This window comes from Rhinolophus sinicus, chromosome 8 (genome assembly GCF_057876585.1).
Source record: "Rhinolophus sinicus isolate RSI-liver-muscle chromosome 8, RSI-T2T, whole genome shotgun sequence".
Taxonomy (NCBI): Eukaryota; Metazoa; Chordata; class Mammalia; order Chiroptera; family Rhinolophidae; genus Rhinolophus; species Rhinolophus sinicus.
In genome coordinates, this window is record NC_142508.1 from 10,998,466 (window position 1) to 11,013,172 (window position 14,707).

Here is a 14,707-nt window from a genome sequence, read left to right on the forward strand (position 1 = left end):
ACTGCAATCATGTAAAACATTGGTTTTTTCCTCAGAAGAGAGGAAGAAACAGATTGTTAAAAACATTTTAGTGACTTTCTTTTTTTTTTTTTTTTTTTTATTAATTAGTTTCAGGTGCACAAGACAAAGCAAAACTTAGACATTTATCATTTATATCCCTCACACTGTGTGAACCCCCCTCCCCCCATCCACTATCCCTCTGTACGTTCCCAAAACCTCTCACCTTCCCCTTATCCCCACCCCCCCGCCCCTCTAGCAACCCTCTGTTTTTTCCTCCATGTTTCCAAAACTGTTTCTGATTAGTTCATTCACTTATTCTTTTCTTTAGATTCCGCATATAAGTGAGATCATATGGTATTTGTCTTTCTCTTTCTGACTTATTTCACTTAACATAATGTTCTCTAGGTCCATCCATGTTGTTGCAAATGGTAAGATTTCTTTCTTCTTTATGGCTGCGTAATACTCCATTGTATAAATGTACCACAGTTTCTTAATTTAGTGACTTTCTGATGTTGAGTTGTGTGAGTTCCTTATATAATTTGGTTATTAACCCTTATCAAATACATCATTTGCAAATATCTTCTCCCATTCAGTAGGTTATCTTTTTGTCTTGTTGATGGTTTCCTTTGCTGTGTAGAACCTTTTGAGTTTGATGTAGTCCCATTTGTTTATCTTTCCTTTTGTTGCCCTTGCCAGAGAGACAGATCCAAAAAGATATTGCTAAGGCCGGTGTCAAAGAGTTTATTACCTATGTTTTCTTCTAGGAGTTTTGTGATTTCAGGTCTTACATTTAAGTCTAAGGCATTTTGGATTTACTTTTATATATTGTATAAGAGGCTAGTGCATTGTTTTTTTTTCATTTTTTCATGTATCTGTCTAGTTTTCCCAGCACCATTTATTGAAGAGACTGCCTTTATCCCCCTCTATATTCTTTTGCTAAGACTTTACTTGCCCTCACTTCAAAATTTGTGGCTTTTCCTAATGAATGTGCTTCCCACCCATTTCATTTGTCACTTTGGTTTGCACGTCTGTGCAAGGAGGTAAACCCGGGTTTTCTTTGTTTTGTGTACAGTGTGAGACTATTTCTCTGACTGGACCCATCTCTGACATTCCCTTTGTCCCACCCCCTTGTTTGCTCCCCTATGGAAAAGAGGCTTGGCGATTGCTCTCCCTCCATCGGCCCACTCTTCTGGATTAAATGTGTTAAAATGATCACTCTTTACTTATTCACTGTTACTATTTATTAAGCACTGATTTGGCCTGGAGCATCTGACGGGTCTTCCAGATGAAGAGGAGGGTGGCAAGACTTTAAAAAATAAAGTTAAAAAAGGAGAAACTCCAATGTTTTGCCTTTGGTGAGAGTGAAAGGCCCAATAGTGCTAAGTGAGGCTTCTGACGGGGACAGAGCAGAGCTGACAAAGGTTTCCCAATTCCAACCACCCCCCTCGGATTGAAATTCCCTTTGCTCCGTTCCCATTTGGTCTAGGGGGATGAGGGTCATCTCAAGGACCTGTTGAACGAGGACCCCTTGACTTACGTCACCTCCTCTCTCCTCTCACAGACACAAAAGCTGTTCACGATGCTTGTGAAGTTGCAGGACAAATCAGGGTGGACCTGGAATTAAGATCTTCACCCCCAAGTTTCTACTTACTGTAGAATCCCCAAAGGGCCCTGTTCTGACTCTAGTCATATGTGTCAGAATAAAGTCTTCAGGAAGGGTACAGTTGTTTCTTAAATATCCTTTTGCAAAGGGCTTTGGGGAGTGGTCTGCTTGTGGGGTGCCTGAGACACAGGTGAGCACTGATTTACTGAGCCTAGGCGGTAGGCACCTGTGCATTTGGGCCAGGAGTATATTATTGCAGGAGTCACTTTTTATGCCTTGGGTACACGAACTTAGTAATTTCCTTCAAGTATTCCATTTTAATATCCTCATTTCCCTACTTAGTGATATATAATTTCTCTTTTATTTTTAGTCGGCTCCTCAAAGGCCAAAACTTCTCTCCAGCTCTGATTTACTCAAATGGTGTATTATGACTTACAGGATTCTCTGTCTCTCCTAATGTTTCCGGGATGACTTTTTGCCGACAGTCACTCTTGCTGCCTGTGCACAGGCCTTTCCTCTCATGCCTGCCAGAGATGGACCCTTCATGGTGACATGTGGGAGTAGCCAGATGTCTTCAGTATGGCTCCCGAGTCTTCCTATTGACAACTGTGGATAGTCTGCCCCACCCAATGTGGAAGTTATTTCCTCTAGAGATTTCCTCTCTTGCTGTCTGCTAGGCCATGTTCATCTTTTCAATTGAACCGATTCTGTTTCTTTTAGTCACTTTTTGTTTGCTTTGATTCCTCATGATACCTCTACACATCATGCACTGTCTTATAAACCTTAGAACCAAGTTAGTGTTTTTCAGTTGACTTTCTTATTCTAGGTCCTCAGTTTGATTCTGGGCTCCTTGAAGGGAGGGACAGTGTTTTCTGCTGGTTTTTCTTTTTCACGATGGAAAGCCCAGCATCGCAGGCCGAGTCGTGGTCTGACTAGTGATATCAGGGGACTGATTGATTATGGCTTTTCTGCTCAATCGGCGAGAAGGGGACATTTCCCTGGGAGTCAACAAGCACTCAGATCATCGCCAAGTCCTGAAAGGTGTGGTAGACATGAGTCCAAAGCCTGCTTGAAAAATAAATGGATTTATGCTATTTGAATCCCAAGTAACTCTTTTTAAATTTCTTTCCTGGTACAATGCATTGTGTTGAGTCTTAGAGCACACACAGCTGTGTGATCTTTCCATTCTTCCCTATGGCATCCTTTCTTCGCCTTCGTGGCGGCCACCTGCAGGGGCTGCCCCCACTGACATCATACTATACATGTCAGCCAAGCCAGGTTTTGGGAAAACAAACCCAATTGCTAGGAAGAGAGTGATGCTCAAAAAGGAAAAACAATATTCTCATCTCCTGGGCTGGAAGCCAAGTTTCCAGTTTAGAGTGAGTTAGCCCATTTAGAAGTGTGTCTATTGCGTAGATAATGTATATCTTCTCTTAAATTCACATGCCTCTCCCGTGAGGGAGGCTTCACCTGGACTTACAGATTTCTTCCCTGTTTTTACTATTATAGCAGAGAGCGGAGGAGGTCTTATTCCGTCTCCACTGTTTTATGATTTGTTTTTTTCCCATTACACTCCCTAAAACAACTCTCAAAGCAATGGTGGAAAAGCCACCAAGATCTTCCTTAAAGGGCATGTTGGTTTTAAACCTTGATTTCAGTTCATTTTATCCTCCCTCTCTGGAAGATTTCCTCCAATCCAGAAGGCTATGGAAAACAGCCTCAGCACAAACAGAGCCAGATCCTAAGTCCAGACCACCTTCCCTTTCCGGTAGTTAACGATGCTGAGAACAGAAGTGCTTTCTCCCAGGCAGGTAGAAACGTAACAGAGTCAGCATACCGCCTTACTGCTGGGTTCCAGGACGAGCTCAGGGAAACGGTGTCTTCACGTGGGGTTGCTTTAAAGTAGGTTATGAAACTAGGTCATCTTATCTTTAGAAACCGTGAATGAAAAGCCAGGAGGAGGCAGGCGTGCGTGTTTGCGTGTGCTCATGTTCTCATTTTAGTCTTCTGCCAGAATGGCAGGTCCTAGCAGACCCGTGCTTTCTTGACAAGCTTCAGGCCTCAGCTTTTTTACCTTTGGGCTCAAGTGACTCCCACCCCAACAGTTTTCTCCACTCCCATCCACATTTCAAAGAATATTGTCAGGCTAATCAAGAGATCAGATTGGGGAGAGTGCCTGAGTGACTAACCACCTGTAGTCAGTGGATGTCCTAGAGCTGGTCGGCCATGTTCATTGTGGGAAATATCTAGCCTGACTTCATGCCCTCACTTTGTTTTCCAAAATTGTGAGAATTTTAAATGAAACCACACTGACTTCTGGGGGGGAAATCATAGAATCCTACAATGTCACAGATCAGTGAGAAACATCTAGGCCTCATCTTCTGCCCCCGGGCAAGTGATGAGCTAAACGAACATAGTCCAATTGAAATATATGAGTAGATCAGCCGTAAAGTAATTCTAACTTTTCTAGGAACCACATTAAAAAAAGTGAAAAGAAATAGGTAAGATGAATTTTAGCACCGTATTTTGTTTAACCATATGTATCAAAAATATTACCATTTCAACATGTAATCCATATAAAAATGATCAGTGATGGTTTACATTCTTTTTTTCACACGAAGCCTTCAAAATCTGCTGTGATTTTTACACTGACAGCACATCTCAATTACTGCTAACCGTATTTCTAGTGCTCAATAGAATAGCCATATGCTTCTTGGACAGCACAGATCTAAACCATCCAAGACAGATTTTTACCTACTATTATCTTGAAGATTTTCCAGAGAAGACAGTCCAGATATAGATATATTTTTCCTCCCTGAATTTGTAAGGACATTTACATAGGATACATATTTATAATTTTTGTATTGTTTCAAAACATTTTTATAAGCAAATGTCTTCATTTTGTGTAGGTTGTTTGCTTCTAGTGTCCATGTACACTGTCTGTGTTATTCAGACTATAATACCCACCCCCTAGCTTTTATCTTTGTACTTACAACTACTACTAGGACTTCAACAGAGCTTGAGAGCAAGGAATTGTCTCTATCTACCTATGTGGATCTCTACTCTTAGGTAGCTAGATCTACATATGTAGATTGATCTATACAAATATATGTTATCTCTAAAGACCTGTCTCAGCACTCACAAACACAGAAGAAATGTTATCTTCATTTAGAAATAGGAGAGGTATTTTTTTCTTTTTTCTTTTTTTTTTTAGTCTGGCACAAATGGGTACTCTGAGTTGCATACTATTTGAGATGACATTTCCAGCTGGATGTGTAAAGAAGACAGAAAGGGGGCCGGCCCGGTGGCTCAGGTGGTTAGAGCTCCGTGCTCCTAACTCCGAAGGCTGCCGGTTCGATTCCCACATGGGCCAGTGGGCTCTCAACCACAAGGTTGCCAGTTCAATTCCTCGAGATGGTGGGCTCTGCCCCCTGCAACTAAGATTGAACACGGCACCTTGAGCTGAGCTGCCTCCCGGATGGCTCAGTTGTTGGTTGGAGCGTGGGCTCTCAACCACAAGGTTGCCGGTTCGACTCCCGCAAGGGATGGTGGGCTGTGCCCCCTGCAACTAGCAACGGCAACTGGACCTGGAGCTGAGCTGCGCCCTCCACAACTAAGACTGAAAGAACAACTTGAAGCCGAACAGAACCCTCCACAACTAAGATTGAAAGGACAACAATTTGACCATTGTTCCCCAATAAAGTCCTGTTCCCCTTCCCCAATAAAAAAATCTTAAAAAAAAAAAAAAAAAAAAAAAAAGAAGACAGAAAGGTTCCTGGGTGGGGAGAATGGACTAAACAAAAAAACATGGTGCACAGAAAAGAGAAGTATGGCTATCTTTTGAGAAGAGGGACAAGAGAGTAAAATGTATGAAGGTATGAAGGTGAGTATGAAGGGGAATAAGGAAGGTTAAGGATGGACAGATTGGTACCATTGATGGAAGGTCTCATATGTGCAGTGAAATTTGGATTTCATTTATTAAAAAAAGGGAATCATTTAAGCATCCCGAGTATGCTTCTTTCTTACTCAGGATGCTTAAATGATTCCCTATTTTTTAGGGGAATTAATTTTACAGCAGTGTAAAATATCAGCAAGGATGTCAGAATTAGAGTTCAGAGCAGAAGAAACAAGGATTTAGAGACTAGACATGCTGTTCAGTGTCTGCTAAGTAACTTGTAGGTAATGAAAGAAAATCCATGTGAAAATATGAGCAAAGAGAAGAGGCCTGTATTAGTTGGGGCAGACTAGGCTGCGATAAATAAAATACTCAAACACGTAATGGCTAAATATAGAAGATTATTTCTCACTTGTGTAACAGACCAGAACTGTTCCAGGTAGGTTGGGTAGGGGGTTGGCCCTGTTCCATCGTTGTTCAGTGACCCAGACAGATGGTTGCTCTTACATCTTCATCAGAAGGCTTTTAAAATCATCCCAGAAGTTGACTTTCCAGGGATCCAGTACGGAAAAAGACCACGAAGGAATGCATGTGGGAGGTTTTAATGGGCCAAGTCTGAAAACAGTACAAGCCATTCCTGCTCATGTTCCATTGGTTAGAACTTGGTCACATGACCATACCTAATTACAAGTGAAGCTGGGTAACAAGGTTTAGCTGTGTGTTCAGGAAGAAAACAAAAACGATTTTGGTGAATGGCTAGCAGTCTTGGCTACAAAGACCTAGGAGAGAAGCTCAACCTCTTAATGTACATAGATTTTATTTTTTCCATTAGGATTATTTCCTTAGGGCACATTCCCAAAAGTAAGATTACTAGGTAAATATATGAATGTTTTAATTCATTATATTGCTTCTTTAAAGGCTTCTGTGAGTGTGTTTCCTTTTCCCTAACCCCCCCTCCCCCGCCCCCCCACGATCTATCTTGTTAACTTTGAGCTTTCTCACTGTGTATCTATGGTTTCAGGTCTCTTTCCTTATTATCCCTCTGGGCAATCTTATGCCACATCGCTCTTCCTCTGTAACCTTCTTCTCTGGTGGCTGTAGAAGGACAGAGAAGTACCAAGTCTAATAGATCAATCATAGACAAGTTCTAGAATCTCTTATAAGCTTGAAGAGGTAGGGGAGGGTCTACTGCATTGTTGGGTCTCAGATTCTGCTGCACACACAAGTCACCTCCAGAACGTTGAAAAGTCCTGATGTCCAGGTTTCCCCTCAGAATAGTTAAAATGGACTCTCTGGGAATGGTACCCAAGTGTTTTTTAAAACTCACCAGGTCATTTTAAGGAGCAGTCACGTTTGAGGACCAGTGTGTTAGAACCAGCCTCCATTTTTTTCTTTCCCTCTTCCCTTACAAAGACCCATCTTTCTAATCAGATCCCCATTCAAGGGTGAGGTTAGCTAAATAGTCCTGCTGTGCCTGAATCTGAGGCGAGGTTTATCCGGAGGTGATATGCCCTAAGCAGGAAGCAAACAGCCCCGGACCCAGGATGAAACCTAGTAACCCAGGGCGTGAGTGATGTGCTGGAAATCCTAATTCTGGGGCTTGCCTATTCCTGCCTTCCTTACTTGACCTACCAGGATGTAATTTCTGGCCTGCCTAACTGGTATTGTCAGTGGCTTTGGATCATTTCCCCACTGCCACATTTTATCCTTCACTTTCTAGAAGAGTTGGTGGGAATTTTTGCTGTGTTTAGATTGCTCTAGTATTTGCTGCTGTAATTATGTGCTTAGTTTCCATGTTCGCTGGTAGATTTTACTGCCTGGATTGCCACATTAACCCAGTGCTCAGTGCCAGCGATGTGGAATAAATGTTTATTCAATGAATTAAAGAATAAAAGGATGAAAAGGAATTTTATTCTAGAAATGGTTATACGTTAAAGTTGGTTGACAAATTCCCAGTAGTAGAATATTTCAGATTGTGGAAATCAATTTCTTTAGGATACCTAGCAAAGTGCCTTTTAATTAGTTATTAAAAATATTGTCCTCATCCATTGGTGTTTGAAAACTTTTAGGGTCCAAACCTACAGCTATTCGCTGTTTGAAATATTCAAATGCCAGAAGTATTCGGATATTTTTAGAAGCAGGGGGATCTTTCAATTTGAAAAAAACGAGAATTATCTGGGTGAAGGCCCTGTGGAATAGGCAAAATGTCTGAATTAGTAGAAATTTATTAGGCTTTGAGTACACAGTGACTTTAAAATTAAAACTGAGTCTCAAGAAACCTCTGGCTTAGAAGTAGGATGTACCCATTATTGGTATAAATCTGTTTGCAAACAGTCTTTACAGTACTTTAATGCTACAATCCTCCTTCTTTGCTAATTTGCTCAGTAAAGGCAACATTGAATAGAACTTTGGGTTCACGTGTCATGGACTCTGCAGTATTGGGCCTGCGTAAATAAACCCTTCATTGAACCATTTGAGGGTTATTTCCTCATTTGCTTAATGTATGTTTCAAAGATGACCACATCCATCAAGAAAGCATCTATAGACCTAATGTCTGCTTTACTTATTGGCTCAAAGCATTTCCAAACACCTTTTTCTCTTTCGAGAATTTTGGTAGGATCAATACCAGCGGTATTTTTAGGGGTAAAATGAGAAATGTTTAAACTCCTCGGCTTCGCTGACTTGTTTGTATCCAAAATGTAAATTTGAGAACTTCCCCACTTTATGCCTGGAAAGAAAACTGAAGTCAGGTGGGTCTTTTCCTTCCAGGAGAACGCCGTGAATGGAGAGCACCTATGGCTGGAGACCAACGTCTCAGGAGACCTGTGCTACCTGGGAGAGGAGAACTGCCAAGTCCGATTTGCCGTGAGTGTATTTCTCACTCAGAGCCTCTGGGCTCTGAGATCTCTTGCGGGGGAATCTTCCCAGTTGAGTCTAAAAGCAGCGGGGATCATTGGGCCTGACTTTCCAAGGAGAGGTTTGAAAGAGCTTGTCCCTTGTGAGACGGTTGACAGAGAGAATGTCAAGTTCACAGGGCTTTCATAGGGTCAATTTGAACGGTTTGGGGGCTTGACTATGCAGGCCCGAACCACCTTGGTAGAATGTGGTACTTTGTGATGGTTCCCAGGGTTGGTTTTGTTTGTGCGTTGGGTAGGAGAGAGGGAGAGTGAGCCTGAGGAAATGTCTGCTTATGGAAGGGGCTTCCATGTGGGAGAGAGGTCTGGGTGTGGAGGAAGGGTGTCTGTGGGAGGGGATACTCATTTCAAGGAGAGAGTGTGTGGTGCAGGGCCTTACTGGTGGGTGAAGGTGGGGATGGATGGAAAAGACTATCTGGTGGTGGGTGTAGGCTAGCAAATAATTCGGACTAAATACTGGAGGATAACATTCTAGAAACCATATGAACAGTCAGCAGTCAACTACATCAGAGTATCCTTTGCTTTTTAAAATTTACTTTATGGCCCTATTTAGAACAATCTGTTTAAATGTTAATTTCTCTTTATGTTCTGGGAAGACAGCATGGTTGCCCGGCAGTAAGTTGTGAGGAACTAAAATTTTAGTGTTGAGAAAGTGAACTTAAAATTTTTGTGTCGTTTAAAACGATGGGTCTGAAAAGAACGTGATGAAGAAAGATGTTCCTTCTTATCTATGGAAGTGAGCCTCATCACGGACATAATAAAACATTTTTTCTGGTTATGTTTGTTTATTGTGTGGAAGAAAGATTTAGGGTGAAATGTAGGACCTTGGAATTACAAGTGAATATGTTTTTATTAATAACTAATAGGGACGAAATTGAGTTTCCATCAAAGCTTATAGGAGAATATAGCCCCTAAGGACTTTTATCTGGCTGTTTGGACTCACAAAGCTAGGGAACCAAGACCTTTAAAATTATATTAGCTGTTGTGAAGCCTACTTTATAGATTTTGTTTTGAAAACTTTATGAGCGTTTTGGAGGACCAGTGTGTGTTTGAGTGAAGTTGGGAATAGTTACATGTCAGGGAAAGGCCCAGATGTACAGATGCAATTTACAGTTGGGAACCCTGAGTTTGAATCGCAAGTTTACCGCTCCCTGTGTGAGACTGAGAACTCTTGAACTTGGGGCGTTAGCTACCTTCTTGGTAGCAAAATGGAGTAGGATTAAATTGTTTTTAGTTTTGCTTCCAACTCAGATCTGTACTTAATTGTTTGCATTACTTTTAATCTGATTGTAAATTCAGTTGACTTAAATATCATTTCGACTTTATGCATATGTATTTTTAATGAAAGTATAATTGCATGGAGTTTGATTAAATTAACCAAAACCAAGAGGAAGAAGCTCAGCTATTTGGACTAAAATCTTCTAAATAATGAATTAACATTAGGATCTTAGCTAATTGCATAAATGCTGGTCTTGAGAGCATAAAATGGGAAAAAGGAAACCCACTCTTACTTGCATATATAATTTTGAACTCCTTAAGCCTGGTATCAGTAAATAACATTGCTGTCCACAAACTGATTATAACTTGGTCACGATTCCCCCAGGCCAGGAAAAACAAGGAGAATAAAGGGAATTTTAGGTCAATGTAAGGAGGTAATGGAGTTGTGAAAATTCCCAGTGTTCTGCTGGAACTTCCTCAAAATATAGTTCTCGATACTGTAGGATCCACTGACTCAAACAGTGGACCTTACACTCTGGTATGATAAACGCCATCTGGAAATTCTCTTAACAATGTAGATTACTGTTTCTTTTCTCACTCCAAATGGTGCTTCAGTATGCCTGGAGTTGGACTTGGAAATCTGATTTTTAATAAGCACCTCAAATAATTATGGTGCAGTTAAGTCCACAAACTTAACTTGGAGAAAATAACTATATTATAAGGAAGAACTTTAACAGCTAGATCTGCCCAGCAAGTGAACAAGTTGCTTGGAGAGATGGGCTCAAAGGGCGTGTCTACAAATAAGTTGGATGACCATCTTGACGCTGGGATGGGGGTGCTTTGGGGTACGGGAGCAGGGGTAGGCAAGGAGATCTCTCAGAGAGTCTCTAGTTTAAGTGTTCTATTTGCAGCTGTCTTCGAATTGAACAACAGTTTTGTAAGAAAAATGCATACGTAGATTACTGCATTCTCATTTCTTTTAATGAGCCAGCTTTGAAGAAAGCTGACCTATTGAGATAGGGACCAAATTACCATAACCAGGTGCTACCTGCCGTCTTCTACACAAAACGTAGGCAGAGCGCTTGGCGGAGGAGGGGATCCATCACTGAAAAGGTGCCTTTCACTCCTCACCCTATTTTAGCAAAGCAAATGTCATGGGCAGAAGTTAAGAGAAGTCAGTGTGGGTTGAGTAGACAGAGGCGGCTTCATGGAAATGGGGGTTGAGTGCAGTTTTGAAAGATGGGTACGATTTACATACGTGGGATTGAGGAAGGAGAACAATTCAGGCAGCGAGAGGAACATGAGCAAACTCAGAGGCAGGGACAAGCTTTGTACAAGGGAAGAGGTAATCGTGAGACATGCATGGGCACCCCAAAGGGCATGTGTTAGGTAAGAATGGAAATAAGGATGGATGGGCGGGGAGGGGTGTCCATGTTTTCTGAACCAAAACTAGGAGTGCATGTTATAAATGTCTGTGTGCTTATGAAGCACGGCCATATAACATATTGTCTAACCCAAGACATGTTTGAGGATGAAAGTGGCTGCTGCTGTAACATAAATACGGATCACGAGAATCTTCACGAGAAATTTAAACCCCGCCGTACGCAATGTGTTAAGAGTAAGCCAGAACTGCACCAGGAAACTGTCGCCCTAACTTATGGGGACACTGCAATAGTCTATTTAAAACCAAAGCTGTCTTGCAAATCCACGACCTCCTACTACCATCTGGTTTGATATTTGGGGACTGACATTGGAGGGCGAGGAAAGCAAGGTGGCGACATCACAGGACATGAAGACAGTTGTAGAAGAGTTTGCTCCAAAGCCTCGCAGCTGAACCAAATGACCTTTAAATCCTTCCTCCCCTACGTTTCTCTAGTGGCAACCTTTAATACTGAAGAATGTCTGCGAGCAGATAGTTAATGAGATTAAAGTTATTTGCAAATCAGTGACAGTCCCCAAATTAGTAACTGTTTCTTTTTCTGGTCTAGAGAGGAGAAAGGGATGCAAAACTAATGAAATTGGAGCAGAATGATCGCTGTTTCCCAACATGATTATGGGGCAAAATGAAATAAAATTCCAACTAGAGTCACTCTTGTTTGGTGATATTTATTTAGATGGATGTCTGTTCCTTCCTTTATTCTAGAAATGTGTATGGGCTGAGTACCCAGTACCAGAAACTTCAGACAGTGTTGAGAGTGACATTGAATTGTAAGTGACAACCTCACAGTTTAGTGGGTACCCTCTGTAGAAGCTGTTCTCATCCTTTGTTATGGGGTAAACCAAGAAGTTCCGGTAAATGTTTGTTCCTAAAGAAACTCATGCTTCCACTGATAATCCCTAAACAAGATACCAGCGCACACGTTTTTACACTGAAAAGCCACATGCCTACCTCATGTGTGGCTATACACAACAAGTGTAGTCACAGTACCAACTACACATCGGGTAGCTGGAAAGAAGTGGGTTTTGCGTGAGACGGACCTGGGTTTAAAATCTGCTGTTCCATCTACGTACTGGGTGAAGTTGGGACATACTGTTTCCCTCCTTTTTGCCTCCGTTTTCTAATTTAGAGTGTTATTCAGATGACCCTTGGTGGTTCTTATTTCTGGATGAGCATTATAGTCACTTATGAAACTTTAGTTTTCCATTGTATTATTATTTTTTTAATGGTTGGTTCCCAGCCTGGATCTATCACATCAGAGTCTCTGGTGAGTGGCACTAGGTATGAATACGTTAAAAGAAACAAACTCTACAGATGATTCTCTGTGCTGTCAGACATAATGGGTAGAGGCCACTGAATCAATTCAGACGGCGTCAGGACCAAGCGAAGTGGGTTGGTCCTCACACTGGACGTATACTAGCTGGTAGGGGTTGAATTGTGTAGCCCAGAAAGATATTGTGAAGTCCTAACCCCAGCTATCTCAGAATGTGACATCATTTGGAAATAGGGTTGTTACAGATATAATTAGTTAAGATGAGGTCACACTGGAGCAGGGTGCGCCGTAATCCAATATGACATGTGTCCTTCTAAGAAGTGGAGAGCACACAGAGATACACACACCGGGAAGAAGGTCCTGTAATGACAGAGGCAGAGACTGGAGCGATGCAGCTGGAAGCCAAGGGACACTGAGGCCAGCAGGCTCTCCCAGAAGCCACGAGAGAGGCCTGGAACTCTCCCTCAGAGCCCTCAGAAGGGGACTTGCCCTGCTGACTCCTTGATTTCAGACTTGAAGCTTCCAGCCTGGGAGAGAATACATGTCTGTTGTTTTAAGCCACCCAATTTGCGGTCCTTTGTTAGGGCAGCCCTAGGAAACACATACAGTAGCCATTCTGTAAGGTGAGTTACCTTCCCTGGCTGGACAGATACTTGTAGGAGACTCACAATTGCTCTCACACACAGAGGTACATTGAAATCAGTCTTGATTGAGGATTTTGGTGGAGAGGTACGAGGCTTTCTGGAAAAGTGAGCAGACAGGCAGATAGGTTCCAGGAGCTGGGAGCGGTGGGCAAGAGAGTAGGTAGACAGGTAGGTGAGTGAACGTGTATAGCTTGGGTAAGAGGAAAAAGGAACTGTCAGACTTCATAATGCTCTTGCCAGGTATATCTTCTCTATTTTAAAATATGCTTATGTCACTTTGTGTGTGTGTGTGTGTGTGTGTGTGTGTGTGTGTGTGTGTGTAGGCTCATGGGTATTGTTTTGCTTTTTTGTTTGTTTGTTTTGTTTGTGTATTTTGCTTTCATCTTTTTCTGGTGAGTAATGTTTGTCAAAAATGGCCAATTCCACCTGTAACACGACCTTGATTGTAAGGTATCTTGCCATATCGCTTGCCGATTAACTAACATAGTTGTAGTGAATAAATGAATGAATTGCATTCGGGCCACGTGATATGGGGCTGAGGGGAAGTAGAGAGTGAGGAACCATGCAGCCCTGGAGACAAATGGGTCTGGATGAAAACCCCTAGCTCTGCCCTGCTTTCCTGAGGTTCAGGTTCCCCTATAAAATGATGATGATGACATCTGCCTCTCAGCATTGGTAGAAGGATTCAACTAGTTGACACATGTTAATATCCTCCCTCTTCTCTCCTGTTCTTGCTTATATTTCAATGTCATTAAGTTGAATGAGCTCCTTAGAAGTTTGGTTAGACTTTGGTTTCAACAAGGCCTTATGTTTGGGGTTGTCCTGTGGTACCCCAACACAGACTCTTAGAGATTTACCTGTCATTTTGCTGCTGTGTGTAATATGCATAGTCTCACTAGGTCATGGGTGGGACCAACTGCATGTGACAAATCAACATGACCCATTCTGGAAAACAGCTCACAGGCCCTGGCTTCTTACTGGGGAATCAGAGGCCTCCTCACTGGAGGCGATCATAGCACTTGTGTACAAGGATGCCATATCCCTGCGTCCTTGGAAGAAACTGATGAGAAGCTTCTAGTCCCTGACCTGTCTGAAGGAAACTTTCAGCTTTCTGTTGTTTAAAAAAAAAAAGAATCCAGAACCTGGTCACACCTGGTCTGTTTCATCTCTGGAAGATGGGCAGATGCTGGCTCTTGTGTATCTGTGTGTGTGAGCAAGATGGTGAGAGAGTCAGTGCCCTGTGCCCACTGCCATGGTTTTCTGCCCATTCGTGCATTCGGGCCTAGCAGGTGTACACCGCTGAGCAAATGGCACTGGATTTGAGCCTCAGAATCCCTCCATGCCGGTTGTCCAGTATGGCGGAGCGATCGTCCACATCCTGAGGTGGTGGCTTGGCTGAGCGGGGTGTGGGCTGTCAGAGGGAACCACCAGTGTGGCAGAAAAGCCCAGGCAGTTTGGCCAGCTTTCTGAGTTGCTTGAAGACGCCATCTCCAGAAGCTGCCAAGACCACTCTCTACCAGAGGCCTCTCTCACCCTTAGAATATGGAGGCGGTCATGGGTCAAGCTGACTCAGGGGGAGCATAGCTTGCAATAGCAATAGTTTTGAAAAAGCTTTTGCCCAGGCAGACTGTGCTGCTGACCCCTAGTCGGTGGATGGAAGTAGACGGAGTGGATGTTCCTGTGGGTACAGGCGATGTTGCCTGTATGTGTCTGGCCAGATG

General features: G+C 42.5%; 1 protein-coding gene across 14 annotated transcripts in view; it reads left to right on the forward strand.

The window, feature by feature from the left end:
* Positions 1 to 14,707, forward strand: part of DGKI (diacylglycerol kinase iota) — a 377,839-nt gene that overhangs the window by 123,044 nt on the left and 240,088 nt on the right. For all 14 annotated transcript variants that reach the window (XR_012490351.2, XR_012490352.2, XM_074315319.2 and 11 more), the window contains exon 3: positions 8,268 to 8,363. Coding sequence is in view for 12 of the 14 variants with exons in the window: in XM_074315319.2 (XP_074171420.2) it covers positions 8,268 to 8,363 (96 nt within the window). In the remaining 2 variants the exon portion in view is untranslated. The remainder of the gene's footprint in view (positions 1 to 8,267; positions 8,364 to 14,707) is intronic.